The sequence below is a fragment of the Dermochelys coriacea genome, chromosome 11, assembly GCF_009764565.3.
Source record: "Dermochelys coriacea isolate rDerCor1 chromosome 11, rDerCor1.pri.v4, whole genome shotgun sequence".
NCBI classification, from domain to species: Eukaryota; Metazoa; Chordata; order Testudines; family Dermochelyidae; genus Dermochelys; species Dermochelys coriacea.
In genome coordinates, this window is record NC_050078.2 from 75,637,036 (window position 1) to 75,653,759 (window position 16,724).

Consider the following 16,724-nt stretch of genomic DNA (forward strand, 5'->3'; position numbering starts at 1 on the left):
ACTATTTCTTTTTGCACCATACATTCAGTTTCTTAATTCCTCAAATTAAGGCAAATGCTTTCCTGAAATCCAATACCCTCTCAATTATCACAGCTACCAAGCTCCTTTAATTTCCCCCTCAAACAGTTCTTCTCTATTGTTAGAAAAATAACAGCTTCTCTTTGGATCATAAAGATGTCTCTGATGTAATCTGAAAAGCAGTAGCGATACAGACCCAGTACAATAGCAGGCAGCTACTTAGAGTTCATGACTAAACGATAACAGAGGAGGGATACAACTGCCATGTGTGTTTGAAAAATGTGAATGGGCAGAAGGGAGCAGATTTGTTTGCTATGGTTTAAGGAGATTTAATTAGGAGAAATGGAATGAAATTATTCAAAGGGAGATTTGGGCTGATTACCAAAAAAAAGTCTCCTGACAGTGAAATCTATTGGGTGTTGTACAGCTTCTCACAGGAGATGGATGAAGTCCCACTGCTTACCTTGACAGGACAAAATACTTTACAGAACAATCCCGCCCAGGGAGAGGAATGAACTAAATGACCTGATAATTTTCCCCAAATCTAGTTTATCAGATTTGATGATTGAACAGCACCATCTAGTTACAGATCTAGGAATGGTAACGTGCACAGAAAAAAATCCAATACCAGTTCAGTGTACACTGCTGGTAACTAATTAAGCAATATTGCTGAGCAGAATGTCACTCACTCATCCCTTCCATTCTCTAAGCATTTGTATACAGACAGAGCTCATTCCTGCCAATGGATATTAAATTAACAGCCTTATTAGTTCAAGATGACTTATATACTTTGTATATAGGAACTTTCACTAAAAATTGTTGTAAACAATAGACTTTACTTTAAGAACCAGAGGGGGCTAGTATTTCTGTACATTTAGTATTGGGCTAGATCGGGGTAGTCTATTTTTTGTCAAGCTCCAAATTTCTTGGTCAAGGTGTAGTCAAGGTCCAGACTGTAGAGAAACATTTTTCACACCGCAAGTGCCCCTGTTCAACAAACTCATACAAGCTGTGCATTAGTAATATACCCCATTGCTTATATTTTTAATGCATTACATGAAAAATAAAATCAAACCGCTGTATAAATTAAACATAGTGGTCAAGCCTCTGTTGTGATGCTGTGCAAAATAAAACAGTAAGTATTAGTTCACTCTTCCTGAAATGAAGAGAGTTTGGTATCAACTTTACTTTTTTTTTGGTGCCATGTTTAAACACAAAGCCATTAAACGTTGAAAGTACCAGAAGCAGGACTACAGCTTTCAACAGTGTAAATGAGCCTCTGAGCATGAAATCATTTTTTAAAAAGGAACATACAGTTTTTTATTGGCAGAAATGATGATAGCTCAAATTAAGCAAATAAAGAATTAAGGAGAACCAGTCAATCATTAATTCACTGTACAATGTATTGGAGATTGCACTGTGAGAAAATGAGAGGGTAAAAATTTTAAAACCAACAATAATGATCATCAGTAAATAAAAAGATTTTGCAGTCTGTTCAAACATGTCTTTCGGTCCAGATTTGATCTGTGGTCTGCCTTTTGACTATTCCAGTCTAGATAATACTTAGTCCTGCCTTGAGTGCAGGGGACTGGACTAGAAGACCTCTTGAGGTTCCTTCCAGTCCTACACTTCTATGCTCTATGATTTGTAATGCAATGTATTTTAAAGTAGAATAAAGAGGAGTTTGACACAGCAAAGTCTTCTGATAATGGGTTGCCATTTGGAAAAATCTCATGGGTTTTCTTGTTTGAGGAGGTATTCACTGTATTGTTTGACCTCACTTTTCCTCTGCCACGTTGTGGGACTCTCCCCCGGCCAAGGAAGGCTGACTGGACACAGCCTCCCGCATCACTCAGAAAGATGCTCCTTCCCTCTGAGGAACTGCACTCATCCTGGACAGTCCCAACATGGGGAGGAAGGAAAGTAAATCCTGATTCCTATGCCCTAGATCCATAAAGAGATTTAGGCGCCTCAACTGCTTGCCTCTCCCCATTCATTGTATAGGAAGAACATGGCCTAATTCAGGCTTTGTGGATTTCAGTGATTTTCAGGTGCCTACAAGTTAGACATTGCAACCCCTATGTCTATTTGTGGATCCAGGTCTTTCTGACAACAATCTACTGCCTCCAGACAGCAAGGCAAAACTGTGTTTATTTTTTAAGACTAGATATACCAATCTCAGGTTTTAATATGGACAAACTGAAGATTACACTTCGAAGGGTTCAGGTTAACACTAACACTTTTGGCACAGAAACTAGAGGCCACTATTGAGCCATAATAACTTTTCATAAGGTCAGTTCTTCAGGTGTCTGTTTTTCAGTCATCTAGAGATATTTATACTCTCTAATGAATTTTGTTCCTGATCCACCAAGATGCCAGCAGCCAGCCTTGTTGCATCAAATTAAAAAAAAAAAGATATGTGACTAGAATGGGACTATAGTATTCAAAAGCTTCCCAAGATACTTGTCTACAACAATGAATCAACCACAAAGTCATCAGACTGCCTTCATGACTCAAGGTATCTTTGGGACTAATATTAAAACTATAGCCATACAGTCTGCCACTAAGTGTGAAATTATTTACTCTGATATGACAAAAGAAACCCAATGGCCAAGGTCCTCAAAACTGACTACTGATTTTGAGTGCCCAACCTGAGGCACCTTAATAGGGACAAGATTTTCAGAAGATGAGTGCTCAGCACCTTTTTTCAAGTTGGGCACCCAATATTTGAGGCACATAAAATCCCAGGTCACTACTGAAGTTCTTGCCCAATGAAAACAGCTATGAATAAAGATTAAGGATAAACTGAAGTAAAAATATGTTTGTGGACTTTCCAGGTGAGATTTGATGATAATTGGGAGTTACAAGTGCCTTCTTGTAAGCACATGAAAGTCTACCTGTCTAGGTTCTTATATTGGCACTCGCCAACATATATTTTAATGACTCCCAAGGTCTTTCTCCAGCTCATCAAGTTGGTCCACTAATTTACTAGCCTTCTCAATGGCTGGTTGATCAGGAAAATCAATCAAACATTATTGTGCACTCTAATAGGCATTTGCAACAAGATCTTGACAAGGCACAAACAGTAAAAGATTTTCAGTAATAAAGACTAAAGACATATACTACATTAATTACACTTCAGTACTGACTGGAATCAAGATAGCTTTGGAGACATGAAGCAGTATCAGAGAACCAACATCTGATTATACTTTATAAGATTAATAGTGCTCTACAAATGCCCAAAGGGCAACTAAGACTGGAATCAAAACATTACAGCTATTCAAACACACAAAGCATTCCTCATATAGTTCCCAACTGAAGCAGTATTACAACTACAGCAGCTTGAAATTAATAAAACTCATTGGCTTCTGTTGCTGCAAAGATGCTTTCTTGATAAATTCAAGCGACTTCAATTATAGACCAGAATATGAGGGTTCAGTGACATTTGATAAGTAGCAAAATGAGAGATGTCACTATCTTCTGAGACTCGCTTACTTTCCTCATTCTCTGTCCTGTATTTTTTCCATTTTCCAGCTAACGATGAAAATAAAGGACATGAAAAAGGAGTTATGGTAACAAATACAAAAACAGAATGAAAAAAGGGAGAAAGGCAGAGACTGATATGGAAAGCTTGACATAATTTGAGAAGCACAAAGATAAATTTAAGAAATCAAGGATAATAACTAGATAAGTGAGGAAAAGAAAACTGGGAAGATAAAAACAATGCATGGACGAAAGGGAGGTCACTACTGAAACATTTGTGAATGACAAGTCTTAGGAGCCCATTATCAAATTACCTTCTCTGTAGACTTTGACTGTTGCGATGTCTCATAATCTCTCTTTGTTTCCAAGATTCTTTTTACAAGACCACCTGTTGAAGACCAATGTTTCTCTTAGTGCTGGTTACTGACACTAAAACACTGTTGTAAATAATCTGAAAACTAATCTAAAACCTGATCACTTAATTCTGTTAAATGAAAACTGATTTTAGACCAGCTTTAACTGTATTCTAGTAAATTAGTCTATCTATCCTATCTCTATATGATGTCAAGATGGTGTAGTGGCAAGTACATTACACAGCACAACCAGAGAGGAGATGGGGAGAGGAAAGAAATCAAGTCAGGTCATAGAATCATAATAGAGGCCTACTAGACTTCGTTCATCTTCCTGAGGCACATACCAAGGTCAGTCTTTTGCTCCTCTCAGTTGAACTGCCAAAGAGGCAGCATCTAAACTGGTAGTCAAAGCAAGGATAAAGGCTTTACGGGAGAAGCCACATCCAAATCTGCTTGGCTGGAGGGTAATGGATAGGAGAAGGATAAATGGGAACAGCCCAAAGGACACTATCCCCAAACGAACTACTTCTGTCAAAGAGACTACCTCATGTTATAACAGTATATTTAAAAGACTATTATTCTAGCCTTTGAACTGCTGACCTAAAGGCAACCTGAACCAGCCAAAGTAGGTTAAAATAAACCTTTCTTTTGCAAAAATATCAAAGATTAAATGTGGTTTTAATTTTTATTTAAATACATTTAAAAAATTAACACAAAATTTTGTGAAAGTTTAGTTCACTAAAGGTATAGAGCCACACTCTTGACTTATATGTTATCATAACAATCTCAGACATTTATATAGCATTTTTCATTCAGAAAAATTAGCCAAATGCTGTACAGACTACATACAGAGATCATCTAATCTCTATGCCCTTTCTTTACAAAGTGCAAAATTTACATGTGGACATTTAGGAAAACACCGTTCTCAAATAAACCAGGTCCAATAAAATTACAATGGATTCTAGGTTTTGAGAAGCTAAATAAATGAGATTTGGGATAAAGAATAAGCCTAATGATCATAGAATCATAGAATATCAGGGTTGGAAGGGACCCCAGAAGGTCATCTAGTCCAAACCCCCTGCTCAAAGCAGGACCAAGTCCCAGTTAAATCATCCTAGCCAGGGCTTTGTCAAGCCTGACCTTAAAAACCTCTAAGGAAGGAGATTCTACCACCTCCCTAGGTAACGCATTCCAGTGTTTCACCACCCTCTTAGTGAAAAAGTTTTTCCTAATATCCAATCTAAACCTCCCCCATTGCAACTTGAGACCATTACTCCTCGTTCTGTCATCTGCTACCATTGAGAACAGTCTAGAGCCATCCTCTTTGAAACCCCCTTTCAGGTAGTTGAAAGCAGCTATCAAATCCCCCCTCATTCTTCTCTTCTGAGATATTTGTACTGGGGCAGCTACACTGATGCAAAACTCCACTGTAGATGCACTGTCTCAATATAAAATGGGAATTGACTCCTGGGCGGCTTACCACAATCACAAAACCACAGTCCCTGATAGGCAGAGACAGAGAGAAGTTAAGTGACTCACTCAAGGCCACAAAATGGGTCAGTGGTAGAGCTCAGATTAGAACTCATATCTAGATAATTGATTTTCAGGAGACACTTCTCAGAAGTTAAGTTTCTATTCAGCATTATTATAATTTAAAACAGGGGTAGACAACCTATGGCACACATTCTAAAGGCAGCACGTGACCTGATTTTCAGTGGCACTCACGCTGCCCAGGTCCTGGCCAACAGTCCCGGGGGCTCCACTGCCGGCCTAGGGTACCATCCGCCAGCCCTCTGCCAGTGAAGGTTCTGTCTACCGGCCCCGCTCAGCCTGCTGCTGGCCCCGGGTCAGGGCCACCGGTCCCGGGGGCTCCGCTGCTGGCCTGGGGTTCCGTCTGCCGGCCCACTGCCAGCTAGGGTTCCGTCTGACGGCACTCTCAGCCCGCTACCGGGCCCAGTTTCCGGCCACTGGTCCGGGGGCTCCACTGCCGGCCTGAGGTTCCAGCCGCCATCCCTTCTCAGCCCACTGCCAGCCCCGGGTCCTGGCCATTGGCCCGGGGGTCTCTGCAGCCGCCCCCAGCTGTGCCCCTCTGGCCCCAGCCTGGGGCAGTGAGGGGTGCAGACAGGGCCAAGAGGGGGCACGGCTCAATATGGATTGCATGGATTCTTATTACTAGCATGCAAAACCTTAAATTAGAGTGAATAAATGAAGACTCAGCACACCACTTCTGAAAGGCTCCCAACCCCTGATTTAAAAGGACAAAAAGTTTAGTTCCTGATAATATGTGCTGCTTATTATATAGTTCCTGATAGTCACTATCCTGTGACCTGATAGTTCCGACCACACTCAAAAGGAAGTCTATATGGGCTGTATAATAATACCAAACTTAGCTCCTTCTTGGGCTTTGCTTTACTGGTAACTCAGTCACCACTACAAAACAAAACTAATTAAGTCTAGGTGCCTGGTGGATTGATTTAAATCTCAAATTTTAAATAGGAAACCATGATTTAAATCTTCAATTTTAATACTGTTTTGCATTTGTACTTTTTAGTTATCTTCCTAAAAAGAAAGGTCGAGTCTAATTGGTTGGTAACCATTAAAACATGTTGATTTGCAACTAAATATAGCCATTATCCTAACTTTGGTGCTTATTTTGCTAACCAGGAGGATATACTATATTATACAGATTTATTTAAGCAATTATATAGTTTAACTTATATGTATTTAGATTAAGTTTTATATTTTATTAGTTAGAAAGTGGTGAATGTGAATGATGGATTTCTTATTTGCTAGATGAATATATATATATTTTTTTAAAACTTACAATGTGTGTCAAATCTCTATTTGGATGGAAATGCAAGTTCAGTTAAAAATGTACAAAAACCGCATTTTATTTATTAAATAACACTACTTTAAATGTGCTGATATGTAAGAAAAAATGTCTATCGAAGACGTTTTGCATTTAAAACTAAATTTAATAAACAAAGGGACGTATTATCTGTAATTAATGAAAAGAACTAATTGTTTCTGGTCACTATGTCCTTCAAGATTTTAGAACCAGTAGATCTTATCCTTTAATCCACAGTTTTTATTCATAGATTAGGGAAGGAAAACAAACTTCCCTGCTTTTTCAACTATGAATGAACTGTCATTGAATTGAACCAGCTGAATAAACTGAAACGAAGAAAATATTATTTCTGCACCTGAAGCTATTGCTGTAAAAAGCTGGTTGAGCATGTCAACAAACTTTGGTTCACGGTGCTTAGTCAGTGACTTCTGCCAGTTCAGTGGTTTGATCTTCTTTAAAACTTGGGAGCAAACACATACTGATACCACAGTTTAGTTTCACTTTGATCTGATAATATGCTGGTTCTCCGTGGACTTTACCAGCGGTACCTACCACAGTAAGTTAACAGAATTTACTCAGCAGGGTTCTAAACTCTTGTTAACAGAATGCATTAACAAATCTATTAGAGCATAAGCTTTCGTGAGCTACAGATCACTTCGCTTATGCTCTAATAAATTTGTTAGTCTCTAAGGTGCCACAAGTACTCCTTTTCTTTTTGCGAATACAGACTAACACGGCTGCTACTCTGAAACCTGTCATTAACAAATCTGTATCCCTACCTGGATTGTAGATTCTGCTACCCTGTTACAAAAAGAACAGATTGCTTTTGCTAAATAGCTTGTTTCTATATTTTTGTTTTTTAAAGTTATTGCATAAATTAGAAGTACATACCCTCAAGATGCAAGATCAAAATATGATTAAGAAATGTTATTCCCATTATCTATTTAAGATTCTTTTACATCCTGTGCAGAGTATGAATCACAGATGAACAGAGAAGAGCCAGAGAAACTTACCATGCTTCTCATCACCATCCAGCTCCACTATTGGCTCCTACATAAGAAAAAGAAAAAGCTTTTAGTTATTAGGAAGCTTACACTGCTGTGAGCTAAAGAAGGCACGCATCTCAGATAAGAAACTGCTCAAATAAAAAAAAAAATTGGACAGCATTAAAGGAGCTATGAACACACATTTGAACAAAAATGCTCGGTTTAGTTATATTAACAGACCATTTCCATTTCTGGCATTTCAGGTGGCTGTGGTGCTGCCTCCACCATAAACTGATCATCCTCATCGTCAGAATTCTGTTTGTCTATGATCACATTTGAAACGGCTTTACCGCTGCCATTCCTGAAAGAAAGACCATGGAAATTTAAATTGTAGATATTTTGACCAAAAGTTGTCTATACCTGAAGAGAGCACACCTCTCCCTCTCAATCTCTCTAATACAAGTATCAGGGGGTAGCTGTGTTAGTCTGTATCCACAAAAACAACAAGGAGTCCGGTGTCACCTTAAAGACTTACAGATTTATTTGGGCATAAGCTTTCATGGATAAAAAATCTTCAGATGCATGGAGTGAAAATTACAGATGCAGGCATTATATACTGACAAATGAAGAGAAGGGAGTTACCTCACAAGTGGAGGACCAGAACTAAAATTCATTTGCAAATTTAACACCATTAATTTGGGCTTGAACAGGGACTGGGAGTGGCTGGCTCATTAAAAAAGCAGCTTTGCCCGTCCTGGAATTGACGCCTCCTCATCAGTTATTGGGAGTGGACTACATCCACCGTGATCAAATTGGCCCTGTCAATACTGGTTCTCCACTTGTGAGGTAACTCCCTTCTCTTTGTGTGTCAGTATATAATGCCTGCATCCGTAATTTTCACTCCACGCATCTGAAGAAGTGGGTTTTATAGCCATGAAAGCTTATGCCCAAATAAATGTTAGTCTTTAAGAAGCCACCGGGCTCCTTGTTCTCTCTAATACAGCAGAACCTCTGAAATGTTTGTGACTCTGAACAAAGCGCTAGAGTTGTTCTTTCAAAAGTTTACAACTGAACATTGACTTAATAGTTTTGAAACTTTGCTATGCAGAAGAAAAAACACTGATTTTAACCACCTTAATTTAAATGAAGCAAGCACAGAAACAGTTTCCTTGGCTAGTCAACTTTCCCTTTTTTTTTTTTTAGTAGTTTATGTTTAGCACAGTACTATACTGTATTTGCTTTTTTTTTTTTGTCTCTGCTGCTGCCTGATTGCATACTTCTGGTTCCAAATGAGGTGTGTGGTTGACTGGTCTGTTCATAACTCTGGTGTTTGTAATTCTGAGGTTCCACTGTATAGGAGAATCACTTCCTAATCTAATTTATTCCATTTTCCAATTGTAGCCCAACTTTAATTTGCAGTCTATAAGTATCTCCACAGGGAACAAATATTTAATACCAGGCTCTTCAATCTAGCAGAGAAAGATCCAATAGCTGGAAGCTGAAGCTAGATAAATATAGACTGGCAGTATTAAGGTGAAAATTCTTAATGGTGAGAGTAATTAACCACTGGAACAATTGACCAAGAGTTGTGGTGAATTCTCCATCGCTGATGATTTTTAAATCAGGACTGGATGTTTTTCTAAAAAGATATGCTCTAAGACTGTTTTGGGAAATTCTATGGCCTGTTTTATACAGTGTTGTAGTAGCCACATTGGTCCCAGGATATCAGAGAGACAAGGTGGGTGAAGTAATATCTTTTATTGAACCAACTTCTCTTGGTGAGAGACAAGCTTTCCAATTTACAGAGAGCTCTTCCTCAGGTTTGGGAAACTTACTCAGAATCTTGGAATACATGAATCTATGAAGACAGAAGTACTGGCCAGGCATTCAAGTTCTTCTTCGAGTGGTTAAAGACATTCCTTTCAGGAATGCACAGATCACAGAAGTTAGAGAATTTTGCCTTGCAGTCACTGCAGGGGCAGCACTTATGCCCTTTTTGTCAGTGCCCCTCCCATGACTATGTAAGGGCAGTGACACCCCCCCTTAGTTCCTTCCTACCTTCAGCAGCTAGCACTTACTGTGACCTTACCTCACACTTGCCTTCACTGTCTTCTGTGATCTTTTTTGTATATATAGTAAAACCTGCCTTAGCAACCACCTCTGAAGAGAGACCACCAAATGTTTTTCCCCCTATAATTTAACTGTGAAGAAAATGTGAAAAGCAACAACCCATCATCTGCAACCAGCGACCACATTTTCTTACTCCTATCTATAAAAACAAACCTGTAGAAGAAACCAATCTTCCTTACCTCCAGCAGCTGCCGCTCTCCGGTGTGCAAACCTTTTAAGAGAGACACCTCTTACAAGCGACCACTTTTCCGAACTCCCATGAGTGGTCATTCTTGGCAGGTTTTACTGTAGTTAGTAATAGTACCTTTTAGTTTGTAGTAGTTAGGTAGGTAGTTTTTCCCGGTGGGATGCTCTCCCGGAGTTTAAAGATTGTCCTTTTGTAACACCGACACTTTTCTGCCTCAGAGAAGGGCACATGAAGAAAAGGTGCTTCACCTGTAACTCCTTTAAGAAGAAGTCAGGTGGCTAGAGACTTCAGATTAAAGCAGCAACTTCTTGAGCAGGTCATGAGTCTTGCCTCAGTAACAGGAACAATCCAGGAGTGTCCAGCTCCTAAAAAAGGACCTGACTTCTTGATAGAGCTCAGATTCCTTGCCCAGAAAGAAAAGGGAATGCTCTCCTTCATCAGGTCCCCCAAGAAAAAGAACCCAGAAAATGGACCGGGGGAATTCCAGAGTATACGGAGATTCATCTTCTCTGTGTAGGGAAAGTACCAACTAGCACCATGAGTCTGCAGGTATGTGGGATAGAGCTCGGCTGTCAACCCTCTCAACAGTTCCATTGCAGGACCAGAGGTACTCCATACTGTGAACTCTGGTACTGCCTTGGGGACATCTGAGGAATCCAGTACTAAGGAGCATTGTCTGTTTCCACACCAACTGCATACCAGACAGCCTATTTGCTGTGCCTGCCTGTCCTAACTTGCTGCTTATTCAGGAACAATTGACTGCAGTAGTGTTATCTATGGTGTCCTCAGTTCCACCTGGACCAGGGGCAGACGTATAGTTATTTACAGCAATGTCCTCCACCCTGCAGTTTACCTGCAGTCCAGGCGTGCAGCTGTCTTCTTCATTGGCACTGAGGGTGTCGTTAATGGGGACAGAATCTTTGTTGCAGACAACGATTACAATGTAGTCTGCATCTGGCAGGCCTGAGACCAGCTTCAATGGCTGCTCCAGGGCCAAATATGAGTGTGAGGCTGGTACTAGCAGTCAAGAAGCCGTTGACTGTTCCTCCTGCACCAATGACATCATCAGGTTGGAACACAGATGATGCAGGGTATTTGGTGGCCCCATCAGGAGCAGCTCCCCTGCCACCATCAGATTACCAGGAAGGGTCCTCAAAGTGCAGTTTGGAGGCATCTCCCTCTGGCTCCTCCTATTGCTTTCAATTTTGAAGGTCATTGAGACAATGGGAATCATGGTCAGTTCTGGGATTGGTACAATTATCACCACAGAGACAAGTGCTCCTGCTCATTTGGCTGTGATCTTAGTTTTCCATCCTACCATACAAGGAAAGTCGGTATTCTCAAACTCCATGATAGTGAGTTTTTGTGGTTTTTTTAAGGGTATTATTCTCCTTTTTCTACCAGTGAAGGAAATGGTGCAATTTTGGGACCTTAATAGGGGGGCTGGCGGTGCTAAAGCATCTGCAGCTCGAGCAGATAGCAACATGTTTATTGGCTATCTTCTCACATTCGCAAGATGAGTGAGCAAGATACAAGCCTTAGTGGCAGATACTTGTACACTCAATTCTTCAAGAACAAGGTGGTTTTAAGACCACATCTAAATTTTTTGTCTGAAGTGGTATCTCCATTTCACTTTAATCAGGTTATTTACTTACCTATATTTTTTTCCAAATCACATTCAAGTGCAGATGAGCAACATCTATATCCCTTAAATGTCAGGAGGTGCTTAGCATTCTATTTAGAAAGGACTAAACAGTTTTATACATCATCTCGACTATTCGTACCCTATGTGAGCAGATGAAAAACAACTGGTCTCCACTCAGACCATTTCCAAGTGGATAACTGCTTGTATTACCTAAACTCATGAAGTTGCTCAGATGATATCCCCTCAATCACTATGGGCTCATTCAATGAGAGATCAAGTGACATCAATTGGATTTCTTAGCAATATCTCAATACTGGATATCTTCAGGCCAGTGACATGGTCTTCTGTACATACTTTTGCTAATCATCATGCTATCACTACAGCATCGAGATCGGATGAAAACTTTGGAACGACAGTTCTGCAGTCACTGTTTAAATAGACTCCCAACCTCCTGCTCAAACTGCTTGAGAGTCACCTGAATGGAATACATGTCTGCAACTACTTGAAGAAGAAAAGACGGTTACTTACCGGTATCGTAACTGTTCTTCGAGATGGGAGTGCAGACAAATTCCACAGTCCACCATCTGATCCCTCAGCACTAGAGTCTCCAACCTGGGGTTTCAGTGCAGTGCAAAGAAAGGGAAGGGAGGTCGGGGCGGCACTGTCATATAGCCATGGGAGGGACTATGAAGGAAAAGGCATGAGTGCCACTTCTACATGTAGTACTAGGCGCACACAGACCTGAGTGGAATACATGTCTGCACTCACATTTCAAAGAACAGTTACAATACAGGTAAGTAACTGTCTTATTTGGCCACAGAAATAATTTTTTTTTCTTTTAACCACCAACTTGCTTTTCTGGATTAGAGGAAGTTAGCAGTTATCAGATGCTTATCATTTTGGTAATTAGAAATAGTTTCAAAAGGCACCTTCAGCATTTGAGGCCATGGTCTAATTCACTGCATTCTTGACAGGTCTTTTCTAGGCCTATCTTAGATTAGCATTATCAGATTTATTGTTCCAGAGTTTGCAACAGCCGACAATTTTATCTGCTTTTCAAAGCTTCTGACACCACAGATCAGTTTCACTTTGTTCTCAGAATATACTGATTCTGCAGAAACAGTAAGACCAGCATATGAAATCTTTAAATTTTCTAAGCTGAGACCATGGGAGCGTGTATATTTTAGTATCATTGTTATGGGCACACTACAAAATGATGCATTGGGATAACTAGGAATGTTTCTTCTGCATCACACACCCACACATACCTCTTCCCTTACCTCTCTGGAAGTAAAACCTCTGTACTTTCTTGTCGTTTTATCCGGGGGGGAGCTGGCCTTGCACTATTGGGACGTGGTGGTCTTCTACAATAAACAAAAAGATTTTTCCATTTATAGCTACAAAACAAACTACTAAGTACTACTAACGAACTGTCCATGGAAGTTACTAGTTTATAGTAGAGCTGTTGATTAATCACAGGTAACTCGCACGATTAACGCAAAAAAAAAAGATCGTGATTAAAAAAATTAATCATGATTAATCGCAGTTTCAATCACACTGTTAAACAATAGAATACCGATTGAAATGTATTAAATATTTTGGACGTTTTTCTACATTTTCATATATATTGTATTGTGTTGTAATTGAAATCAAAGTGTATTATTTTTCCATTACAAATATTTGCATTTTAAAAACAAAAGAAAGAGTATTTTTTTAGTTCACCTCATTCAAGTACTGTAATGCAATCTTTGTCGTGAAAGTACAACTTACAAATGTAGATTTTTTTTGTTACATAACTGCACTCCAAAACAAAACAATGTAAAACTTTAGAGTCTACAAATCCACTCAGTCCTACTTCTTCTTCAGCCAATAGCTAAGACAAAAAGTTTGTTTACATTTACAGGAGATAATGCTGCATTCTTCTTACTTACAATGCCACCAAAATGTGAAAACAGGCATTTGCATGGCACTTTTGTCACTGGCATTGCAAGGTATTTACATGCCAGATATACTAAACATTTGTATGCCCCTTCATGCTTTGGCCACAATTCCAGAAGACATGCTTCCATGCTGATGATGCTCGTTAAAAAAAATGTGTTAATTAAATTTGTGACTGAACTTGAGAGAGAACTGTATGCCTCCTGCTCTGTTTTACCAGCATTCTGCCATATATTTCATGTTACAGCAGTCTCGGCTGATGACTCACCACGTTATTTGTTTTAAGAACACTTTCACTGCAGATTTGACAAAACACAAAGAAGGTACCAATGTGAGATTTCTAAATATAACTACAGCACTCGACCCAAGGTTTAACAATCTGAAGTGCCTTCCAAAATCTGAGAGGGACGAGGTGTGGAACATGCTTTGAAAAGTCTTAAAAGAGCAACACTCTGATGCAGAAACTACAGAACCTGAACTACCAAAAAAGAAAATCAACCTTCTGCTGGTGGCATCTGACTCAGACGATGAAAATGAACATGCGTTGGTCCACACTGCTTTGGATTGTTATTGAGCAGAACCCGTCATCAGCATGGACCCAATGGTGGTTGAAGCATGAAGTGACATATGACTCTTTAGCACATCTAGCACGTAAATATCTTGTGACACCAGCTACAACATGCCATGAGAATGTCTGTGCTCACTTTCAGGTTACATTGTAAACAATGAGAAAAGGAGGACTTGTGGCACCTTAGAGACTAACAAATTTATTAGAGCATAAGCTTTCGTGAGCTACAGCTCACTTCATCGGATGCATTTGGTGGAAAAAACAGAGGAGAGATTGATATACACACAGAGAGAACATGAAACAATGGGTTTATCATACACACTGTAAGGAGAGTGATCACTTAAGATGAGCCATCACCAGCAGCGGGGGGGGGGGGGGGAGGAGGGAGGAAAACCTTTCATGGTGACAAGCAAGGTAGGCTATTTCCAGCAGTTAACAAGAACATCTGAGGAACAGTGGGGGGTGGGGGGGGGAAGAAATAACATGGGGAAATAGTTTTACTTTGTGTAATGAAAACTATTTCCCCATGTTATTTCTCCCCCCCACCCCACCCCCCACTGTTCCTCAGATGTTCTTGTTAACTGCTGGAAATAGCCTACCTTGCTTGTCACCATGAAAGGTTTTCCTCCTTTCCCCCCCCCCTGCTGCTGGTGATGGCTTATCTTAAGTGATCACTCTCCTTACAGTGTGTATGATAAAACCCATTGTTTCATGTTCTCTGTGTGTATATAAATCTCCCCTCTGTATTTTCCACCAAATGCATCCGATGAAGTGAGCTGTAGCTCACGAAAGCTTATGCTCAAATAAATTTGTTAGTCTCTAAGGTGCCACAAGTACTCCTTTTCTTTTTGCGAATACGGACTAAAACAGCTGCTACTCTGAAATTGTAAACAATAAGTGGGCAGCATTATCTCTGGCAAATGTAACCAGACTTGTTTGTCTGAGCAACTGGCTGAACAAGAAGTAGGACTGAGTGGACGTGCAGGCTGCAAAATTTTACATTGTTTTGTTTTTGAATCCAGGGGTTTTTTTTGTACACAATTCTACATTTGTAAGTTCAACTTTCATGATAAAAGAGATTGCACTAAAGTACTTGCATTAGGTGAATTGTAAAATACTATTTCTTTTGTTTTTTTACAGTGCAAATACTTGTAATCAAAAATAAATATAAAGTGAGCACTGTACACTTTGTATTCTGTGTTGTAATTGAAATCAATATATTTGAAAATGTAGAAAACAAAAATATTTAAATAAATGGTATTGTTTTATTCGTTTTTTTTAATCGCTTGACAGCGCTTAAAGGAAAACACAAACTGAATTTTACAAATATTAAGTGTTGTGCGTATAAAACAACTCATCTCCCAATATCATAACAGTAGTAAGCATTGTGATCATACTATGAAGCAATGCAGAGAATGCATTCCATAAATCAATACACAGTGATCCTTTGCACAGTAACCTTTTGCATCTCAAGGCAAACCAAATCTTTTGCACCAGCTGAACGTCTTGCGCTCCCTGTTAATAACATAGCTATGATCTGCTGCACTATGTTTAGCTTAAACAACAAGGAGTCCGGTGGCACCTTAAAGACTAAGGGATTTATTTGGGCATATGTTTAGCTTGACTTTGAACTGCAGCAGCTGCATCAAATTCAGTATTAACAATAGAAATCTTAATGTAAAAGGGAAAGTTTGGTTTTAGCTCCAACTATAAGAAAAGAGTTACTAACTGTCAAATATAAAGGGAAGGGTAAACACCTTTACAATTCCTCCTGGCCAGAGGAAAAGCCCTTTCACCTCTAAAGGGTTAAGAAGCTAGGATAACCTCGGTGGCACCTGACCACAATGACCAATGAGGAAACAAGATACTTTCAAAGCTGGAGGGGGGGGAAAACAAAGGGCCTGGGGCTGTCTGGGTGATGCTTTTGCTGGGGACAGAACAGGAATGGAATCCTAGAACTTAGTAAATAATCTAGCTAGATATGCGTTAGATTCTGATTTCTTTAAATGGCTGAGAAAATAAGCTGTGCTGAATGGAATGGATATTCCTGTCTTTGTGTCTTTTTGTAACTTAAGGTTTTGCCTAGAGGGATTCTCTATGCTTTGAATCTAATTACCCTGTAAGATATTTACCATCCTGATTTTATAGAGGTGATTCTTTTTACTTTTTCTTCTATTAAAATTCTTCTTGTAAGAAACTGAATGTTCTTTTCATTGTTCTTAAGATCCAAGGGTTTGGGTCTGTGGTCACCTATGCAAATTGGTGAGGATTTTTATCAAACCTTCCCCAGGAAGGGGGGTGCAAGGTTTTGGTGAGGATTTTGGGGGAAAAGACGTTTCCAAACAACTCTTTCCCAATAATAAACCTGGTTAGACGTTTAGTGGTGGGAGCAAAAGTCCAAGGGCAAAAGGTAAAATAGTTTGTACCTTGGGGAAGTTTTAACCTAAGCTGGTAAAAGTAAGCTTAGGAGGTTTTCATGCAGGTCCCCACATCTGTATCCTAGAGTTCAGAGTGGGGAAGGAACCTTGACACTAACTTATTTCACAATTGCTTTTCTTCAAGATGTGT

At 39.6% G+C, this 16,724-nt stretch overlaps 1 protein-coding gene across 8 annotated transcripts in view; it reads right to left on the bottom strand.

Moving 5' to 3' along the window:
- The window catches only part of TRAF3IP1 (TRAF3 interacting protein 1), an 86,636-nt gene that overhangs the window by 18,877 nt on the left and 51,035 nt on the right, over positions 1–16,724 (bottom strand). For 6 of the 8 annotated variants that reach the window (XM_043505761.1, XM_043505764.1, XM_038421613.2 and 3 more), the window contains 4 exons: positions 12,931–13,014; positions 7,929–8,049; positions 7,716–7,752; positions 3,816–3,889 (listed from right to left, as the gene is read on the bottom strand). In XM_043505761.1, coding sequence (XP_043361696.1) covers positions 3,816–3,889; positions 7,716–7,752; positions 7,929–8,049; positions 12,931–13,014 — 316 coding nt within the window. The remainder of the gene's footprint in view (positions 1–3,815; positions 3,890–7,715; positions 7,753–7,928; positions 8,050–12,930; positions 13,015–16,724) is intronic. The other 2 variants (XM_043505760.1, XM_043505759.1) reach the window with 1 other exon arrangement.